Source organism: Chenopodium quinoa, unplaced genomic scaffold, assembly GCF_001683475.1.
Source record: "Chenopodium quinoa cultivar QQ74 unplaced genomic scaffold, ASM168347v1, whole genome shotgun sequence".
Lineage (NCBI taxonomy): Eukaryota > Viridiplantae > Streptophyta > Magnoliopsida > Caryophyllales > Amaranthaceae > Chenopodium > Chenopodium quinoa.
The window spans coordinates 114,124-123,304 of record NW_018742493.1 but is presented as its reverse complement, the minus strand read 5'-3'; the positions used below and the strand labels follow the sequence as shown (position 1 = coordinate 123,304).

The window sequence follows — 9,181 nt, the reverse complement described above, 5'->3', positions numbered from 1 at the left end:
AGAAGTTTAAGGAGTGATAGATAACATAGATCATTTTTTTTTTATTTGACATGAGTTGAGAATAAGATTGGAATAAGTGTCAAGTTGCCAAAATATCCTTATCAACCCTTAACTCCTCCTTCCCTTTGACTAAGAGTAAAGTTATTTTTCCTCCCCGATCCTTTCCAAACCAAAACCACCAATTGCTTCTCCTTTCATTAACCATCCGCGATTAAGTCATAAAACATTACACTCTTTCTTAATCCACTTCATGATTAAGTATTTAAATTATTAAAATAAGGTGTTTCATCCTTATCCTTATCCTTATCCCTATCCCTATCTCAATTAACCGACGCTGAAACACTAGACCTCTTCAATCCATATGGCCTACCCCCATCGACTCATTGAGTTATCCCTAAACCAACGCCACATGGTCCACTGGAGAAGACTAGAACAATGCAACTCCCATTCGATGGGCCTCATAGTCATAGCAACACAACTGCAATGAAGTAGGCTCTCCTCAACAAGTCCACTCAAAGGGCGGTGTAGCAACAAGCCAACAACCCAACCAACACCAATTGAGAAAACCACAAAATCCCCTTCGAATTGACAACTCTCTCTCTATTCTCACTCTTTCTCTTTCATAGTTTCATCTTCCATTTCTCAATCTCACCAGAAATTTCTTCCAACAGTCAAAAAGTAAAAATGAGCGAACCTCCGAAGTTATACGTTCACAAACCCAAGAAAGGTATATTATTATTCTTCACTTCTATTTTACTTAGTCTAATTTTTTGCTGAATTTTCCCATAAAATATGTGATTGATTGTGATTGCGACCCACTAACAAAGATGGAATCGTGTTCTTTTCTTCTTGTAATTTTATAAAATTGGCTAAATTAATTTGATTGATGAAAACAGCTCATTTGAAGCAATCCAAAGTAACAATGGAAGCTCAATCAACAACAGCAACACCATCATCTTCTTCGTCAACGGGTGGTGGTTATGACGGCGGTGCTTCCAAGCCTCCAGAGGTTCCAAAGCAGTCTTTTGTGAGGCGGTATAAGTTCTTCGTGCCTCTCATCCTGTCTGTCAACCTTGCTATTGGAGGTTCGTTTCTCTCTCTTTCAGTTCATATTTTGAGTTTTGGCATCTGGGTTTTCTGTGATTTTGCTTGTTTTGTTTGATTAGGAAACTGAACTGTAATGTTTAAATGCAATTTTGGGAAGATGGAATTTTAGGGTCTTAATTAGTTTGGATGAAAATTGCCCATTTATGGGGTGAAGATTTTGTACTTGATTTGGGTTTTAGGATTTAATGGTAATTTGGGTTTGGTGCAATCAATTGTAGCCTGTGTGAGAATAGAGATTAATTTGGAGAATGTTTTTGGTGATCAGAATGTTGTGACTAGTATATCTGAATTTGATATTCTTGCTGATTTTGATCTTGGAGACTTGGATTGCTACCGCGATTAATGAAGGTTGCTATTAGGTGATTAGATTATGCGTTACAATCTAGAAAAACAAGGTAGACTCCTCATTCCAAGAGATTAAGCTGGTTACTGGTAAGTGTGTGTTTTCAACTGAATCTGTGCACCAACAAAGAATGAATTGTACTTAAGGTGTTAAGCAGAGAAAACTTTTACAAAAATTGATTGCTTATACCATAATAAGCTGGTAATTGTGTTGTGACTGGAAATTGTGTAGACCTACAACAATGACTTGTGGCTTACGAATGTAATAAATATATATATCGAATTAGCATGCTTTCAGTCAGGGATGTCTTATGTTACTAGAGTCTGAGATGCCTTATCTTACTAAGTTACTAGAGTCTGAAATGCCATATGCTACTAGTGTTCAAATGCCATATACTTTCTCTAAATTATAAAATAGAGATATTCAACGGCATTCCTTGGGATAACAATATTCCTTGAGAAATGCATATTATCTTTGCTGCCTTTGTAGGAATGTGATCAACAGTGAGTTTAGAATCGGACCATTTGGATCATGGAATAGCTAAAATGGTGACGGATTTTTGCCGTTTGGTCAAAATATTTTGAATTAGTGTTGCCCTTAATTACAAAGCCTTCAAATATGGGTTCCTAGGCAGAGGCTTTATTTTTCCCTGTTTAAACTCTAAGCTTCACCTCATTCTTCCCCTGTTATTCCATGTCTTCTTTACTAACATGACAAAAACAGTTTTCTCTGAGTTTGTTAATGTAATTCTCAAAGCCAATCACATCATTTATTGTTGTTATTTTTGAGGCTCTCAGATTTTTGCCGGAGCAATTTCTGCCCTTTGTTCCTAAAATCTTGCTTGTAATTGTTAAGGATTGTCATGTCAGCAATGGTTTGTTGAGTTCTCTTTTTGATCCTGTAGGCTTTTGATTGCATTTGCTTGGCGTTCTCTTTGAAGTAAACCAATTGCTGTTGACAATATGATTCCTGCAGCATTGTTTGTTATAGTGCTTTAGTGTGGTTACTTCTTGTGATCATATGTTATCACATGCGTGAATTCCTGATAGCTGTCTGTTTGTCTTATAGCTTACCTGTTTATGAGGACAAAGAAGAAAGACATAACTGTTGAGGAAGAAACTACTGATGCAGCTTCCACTCTCACGCCGACACCCTCAACATCAAGTGCAACCCCAACAACTGCTGCTGTTACTGCGAGTCTGCCAGCAGCACAGGCAACAAGAGTGCGAGAACCAATTCCCGAGCAGCAGCAAAGGGAGCTGTTCAAGTGGATGCTAGAAGAAAAGAGGAAGATCAAGACAAATGACCCTGAAGAAAAGAAGCGCATCGATGAAGAAAAAGCTATCCTGAAGCAGTTTATCAGAGCCAAGTCCATCCCAAGTATCTAAAAATTTGTGCAGAAACAGATGCCGTAAGAATCAGGTATTTTTTTTTATTGGTTTTCGGGGACCAGGTTTAAAACTTTTGCTTCTTTAAGGTTCACAATAGATTTACAAGTCTTGTATTGTTTCTTGGTTAACTAAAATATAAAAGTATATTTTAAACCTTGACCAAATTGTAATTTCTGTGTGAAGAAAGTTTTATTGTGGCCATCACCAATTGAAACAAGCATATAGCGTTACTGTAAATGAAATTAGGTAACTTGAAGCTGATTTGACCCAAAGCAAACCAACCTGAAATAGATTGATTGTGTTGAATGTATATGAAATACAGAGTACGTAATGTCATGAGAAGCAGCATCTAGTTGTACAATTACAATTACAAAGGTAAGTATCATTTTACATTCTTAGAACTGGAAAATTCGTGCGTGGTCCAGCTTCATAAGTCAACCTGTGGAACGGGATGAGTGATTGTGCAGTTGACGATTGGTTTATCTCCTGGAAAAGGCGTACAGTCTTACACCAATGAAATCTGCACATACACTATCTCTAAATAATGGATCATCCATATAGTCTAAATATTTCGGTATTAATCATCAGGCACTTTCTGAATTTATTGATTGTTTTGTAAACGAAATCGTGATGAACAACTCATCACAACTTGATATAACCTCAACTACCAAAAAACTGATTAGCTCACCTGTCAATATAGCGAGGAACACTTTTCTGGTCGTTCCAAAATCTTTCGAGGACAATTGCAGTGTATATGTGAGTGCCAAACTGTCAACTGAGACTTCATTTTGATTATGAATTTTCTCATTTAGTCCAGTTGATTTCTCAACTAGAGTACGGATGGGAGGTTGACCGTTGGCTAAATTGCTATTGAGTCGGACTTTGTTTTGTCTGTGAATGAAATCTAGTTAACTTGATGGCTAATTGGCTATTGCGTACATTGATATGGGATCATTGGACTGAGAAAAACTCATACTACTTCGAATTCGATACGAGTATTTGATTTTTTTGAATGAATTAAATACAAGTAGTATACAATTTTTTTTTTTTTCAAATGTACAATTATTATTTTTGGACGTATCAATATTATTAGTTACACCTGAATGTATAAATGTAATGTACACATTATAATACTGAATTGCTATTTGACGAAATAAAAATACTCAAGTTGACAATGTTAATTACCATCATACCCTTACTTTAAATATTATTACATCCTCACCCATACTTACCTTCAAACCACAAATTCATACCACCACACCACAACACCTACATTGCCACCACCACTAATACCCTGGCACCACCACCACCACACCGCCACATTAATGAACGCATAATTATGCAAAATTAAACCAAATTAAGGACAACACATATTAGATGCAAAATTATTAATTTTGCCTAATTATGAAAAATCGAATTAGATGCAAAACATTAATTTTGACTAATTGACTAATTATTTTCGAAATATTTAAAAAAAAAAACGAATTTAAAATTTTTTTTTTTGAAAAAAAAATAAAAAAAAAATATCAGTGGACATTTGTAGGAGATGTCTCTACTATGGTAGGGACATCTCCGACAAATGTCTTTACCAATGGAAGAACATCTACAACAGATGTCTGTCGGAGATGTCTCCACCGTAGAAGGGACATCTCCTTCAAATGTCTCCACCACGTTGAGGACATTTTCGACAGACATTCATAACCAACAAAAAAAAATTAAAAAAAAAAAACTTACCAGCGCGGTGGCTGACATTTTCCTCCGTAGTTGCTTCCCTTGACGAGGCATGACAGTGGTGGCCTTTATCTCGCGCTTGCCCTGGTCGACAGAGCTCGCCGGTGTTGCGTGGTGGGCTGCTGCCGTCATGAAAAGGTTGTTGTCGTGTAAGCTCTGGTCGATGGAGCTCGACTGGTGTTGCGTGGTGGGTTGCTGCCGTCATGAAGAGGTTGTTGTCGTTTAGGTTGGTGTTGTGGGTGGTGGCGGCTTGGTGAACAGTGTGAAGAAGATGGTGGTGTATGAGGTAGATTGAATTAGGGGAAAAGGAATTATTTATAAGGGTATATAGGTCATTTATAATGTCGCCATGAATATTTTCATTTCATCAAATAATAACTCCCTTATAATATGGGTGGTGTTTAGGCGTTTAGTGCATGACATACTTTGCGCCCAAAAATTATGCACGAAATAATTATAAACTTAAAAGCAAGTTGACCATATACAATAACCAGTTAACCACCTATTTCATTTGTAAAGTAGAGAGTTATATGAATGAAAGAGGAAGTATCTTAATGTGATGGAATGATTACATATGATTACAAGTGGTTTTATAATAACTAAAGTAATTATATATAATATTAAACAATAAAATAGTATAATTTGCCATTAAAAATTAAAGTTAATTTTGTATGGATTGAAGTTAGGTAGGTAGTTCCACAAAAGAAGTGATGAACTTAGCTATATATGACAATTGTATACTGCCTTTCAATAGTCAAAAGAGAGATTTTGGGGCTCCAAAAGAAGGCCTTTTCTATTATTTAGTTTGCTTAAAAGGAGTTTAGCCCTTAATAATATTCTTCTATTCCAGTAGATTTAAATGATGGCCTTTAGACTACTACTATGTGGAACAATAATCTTAAAGGTCATTAATCTTTGTTTAAGATTCTGACCCTAAATTTGGAAGGTTATAGGCAACTACTAACCTACTTTATAGTATGTGTACATTGTTCTCCTAACTGTATTCTTAATTTGTCATTTATGTACAACATCCAAAGTGTACTTTGCATTCCAAAATGAGGTGTTTAAAACTAACTTTTACAAATACAAAAAAAAAAAAAAAAGAAAAAAAAAACTGTTGAAAAATTTAGAACAAGGCCTAAAACTTGTGAAAAATTCATGCGGAATATCTTTAAATATCAATATACTCCTATTATTGAACTCTTAAAATTTTCACAGAGTGTCATTCACTCAGGCGCATTTGTTTCACCTGAACTAATGTTATAAATTTAAATGGATAACATTAGCTACTACATTACCATATTGATCACGTAACAAATGAAAAAAAGGGCTTAAATTGAGTACGTGACCACCACCTAATAATTAGTAATCGAGGGAAATACGTGTGCAAGTGTATATTATATTGCATATAAATTGAAGATAATGGGGATGGGGGAACCCCATTATCCAAGTAAACCTCTTCAAACTTTGGCCTGTCAATTAATATGTGGATTTTAGGGGAGAATTATAGTTTGTTGAGTTTGAAATGATGGGGAAGTGAAGTTTACAATTAATTATCACATGGACGCACGAGGGGATGAGGGGACGCCCTTAATCCCACTTAATCATGGTTGTGGGCCTTGTGGCCTTGTGATGGCCCGAGGTCAATTCCCGTCAAACTTATTCTATCTATATAATATGAAGTATATATTTTTTTATATATGGTAAGATACGGAATGGAACCCCCTCCCTATCACTAAAATGGAAGGCTGGATGAGAAATCAAACCCCCGTTACTTTGGAGGAGCTGGGTGAGAAACCATCCCTCCATCTCCTCATTCCTCATTCTATCTACAGTATATACTGTATATAGTATGGTAGTTCGAAGAAAGTTGTAATTTGTAAAGGATAAAATGTAATTTTTATCAAGGCCTTGTAATTTACTTTGTATAATAAAGCAAGTAGAAATTTATACTATATTTCCTACTGATCTCATTATTTTAATTTTTTGAAAAAAGAATCAAAAGAAAAGAGTGTTCTTGTTGTATTTGGGACTTGGGAAGCTTTACCAAGTACCACTGTACCAGCAAGCAAGTTCTTAGATGTAGCTTAATATTGGCCTTAAATGTTAGCCAAGAGGCAAAGGTAATTGTAATGATGTACAAGTATTTCTTTTGGTGTATAGACAAGATTTAATTCTAAGTCTTTGGTATGATCATCCCGAATACTTTAATCAACTAAGCTAGTTGACATTCACATTTTAATGAAATATAGTTACATACTAGTATACTACCTTTGTCCCTTAACTTATTAACTTTTATTATATACGTTGACCTTTATTTTTTTTTTTTTAAACGGGGTATACATTGACCTAAAAATAAAGTAAAGATGTAAGTAAGAAATAGCTTGTGATACTTAAAGTTGTCAAAAATGAATAGTAAACTAGTAGAGTTTGTACTAATGATAGATTATTCAATAAAGTGAAACTCAAATTATAATTTAGCCAAAAAAATCTCTTATACGGAGTATCATTTTTATGAATATTGTTTCTACTAAAATATAATGTGTCCAAACAACATAAAATTGTAAAACAATAAAAGTATAGATTCAAATTGATCAAAAACCTACCCAAGAAATGTGTGGATCTAAAGAACATGGAAATTTCGGAAGTCCAACGTATGCTTTTTTATCCTACCAATCAAAAATTGTATGCTTGTTAGAAAATGCATAAAAATTGGACCATCTACCGTGGTTGAGAAGGATCATTCTAAAGTACCAAAATTAAGGGTTTGTTCTTGTTAAACCAAACAAAACACCCACGAAAACCGGGATATACCTTTGATATAATTTGCATATATTTCTGTGGTTCTAGGTAAAAACACTTTGACTAGAATCAACACAAACAAACAAGCCCCAACAAAATTAAGCATTGGATCCTCTTTAATATCATTTCATTGTTGCATTGCTGAATTATAATGCTGACCAAGACTTCCTCTTAGCTCTAGCTATTAGTGCGTTTACAATGGTTGCATAAAAGGACTTGTTTGCAATTTATAAATAATTAGAGCTATATGCTAGTCATTGTGGAGCTACATAGGTTGTAGCTAAGGCCAAACTACATAGCTCTATAGAGATATGTAGTTTTACTCCACCCAATGCACATATATTGATTTGTTTAATATTTTCTATGTATTTGTTTTAATGTTTTTATTTAAAAAAAAATGGTTTATTTATTACAAAAAGGAAGTAATTTGTAGAGGTTGTAAATTAAATCATGTAGCTTGGGGAGTAATGATGTGTCAACCGAAAGCTACATGTACATGTAGCTAGCCATTGTGGATCTGTAGATATTAATTATAGATAAGATTAACCCTATGTTTTCATTCCTTTTGCACCCTAGCTACTTAAATTTTGTTGTGCACTTGACTGTACCTATGTTTGGGTCGTGCCGTCGTGGGACAAATGTTATACACACACTATTATTTACTTATTTTTCCCTTGGGTGTGTCTTCTTTAAAACAAGGAAAAATTGGTAAAAATAATCTCAACTTACATATATTTGCTTTAAATAATCTCAACTTTGTATTATTATTAAATAATCCCAACTTTGGGGTGTATTCACTTTCTTTGGTCCCTAACTGGTTACTAACATGTTATAATATGTTCAGGTGACACGTGCCACCAATTGATTGGTTGAAAAATAAAAAGAAAAACTTAAAAAAAAACTGCCAGCCTCCACCCATGAACCACCTTCCCCACCACCACCACGGTGGCCAGAATCATCTTCCCCACTCAAGCGCCGGCCTGAACCCCCTCCCCTGCGCCGGTAGCTCCCCTTCCCGACGCCCCTTTAATTTCCCCAAAACCACCATCTCCACCACGAACCCCTAAAACCCCTGAAATTTCACCCACGACGACCACCATCTCCATCACCAACCATGGCCCCTTCACGGACCTCCCATCCCCGCCGGCGCCAAGACGAGCAATCACCCTCTACACAGCCGCTTTGTCGCGACCAGCACCAGCCCACAAACACACATCAACCACAAATCGCGGAATCGCGAGTTAGGTTTGGTTGATTTTGCTGCAATTCGCGGGTTGCTACGTACCTCGAATTGGTGGTGACGACGGGCAGTGCTGTGGCGATAATTGGTGTTGATGTTGTCGTTGGTTCGTGGGTGATTGCGCGTGGCTGCTGGTGTTTTCGGGATGCCGGCAGGTGGTGCGGTGGGAGGCTTAGGTTGCTGTGCAGGTGATGGTGGCTGATGGTGGTTACAGGTGATGGTGGGGGTTTTTGAATTTCGACTCTTTTTTTTTAAGTTAATTTTATTTTACATTTCAACCAATGTGAGCGAATACACCCTAAAGTTGGGATTATTTAATAATAATTCAAAGTTGGGATTATAAAACGAATATGTAAAAGGTGGGATCATTTTTACCTATTTTTTCTTTAAACAATTTACCTTTTATTTAATAAATCATCACTAAAACCTAATTGTTCGTAAAATATGAGAAGACCGTAAGTCCAAATGGTACATACGTTGTATCAATTTGTATACTCACGAGATACCCAATATATCTAAATTACCAATATCTTTTTTGTCTTTGGAGGTATGTGTATGAATGAATGT

At 35.7% G+C, this 9,181-nt stretch overlaps 1 protein-coding gene across 1 annotated transcript; it reads left to right on the top strand.

Moving 5' to 3' along the window:
* Positions 1–488: 488 nt before the first annotated feature.
* LOC110719837 lies at positions 489–3,102 on the top strand. The gene is made up of 3 exons (XM_021898821.1): positions 489–727; positions 897–1,085; positions 2,519–3,102. The coding sequence occupies exons 1-3, from the start codon at positions 685–687 to the stop codon at positions 2,836–2,838; spliced, it is 552 nt and encodes a 183-aa protein (XP_021754513.1). The 5' UTR covers positions 489–684; the 3' UTR covers positions 2,839–3,102.
* The last annotated feature ends 6,079 nt before the right edge of the window (positions 3,103–9,181 follow it).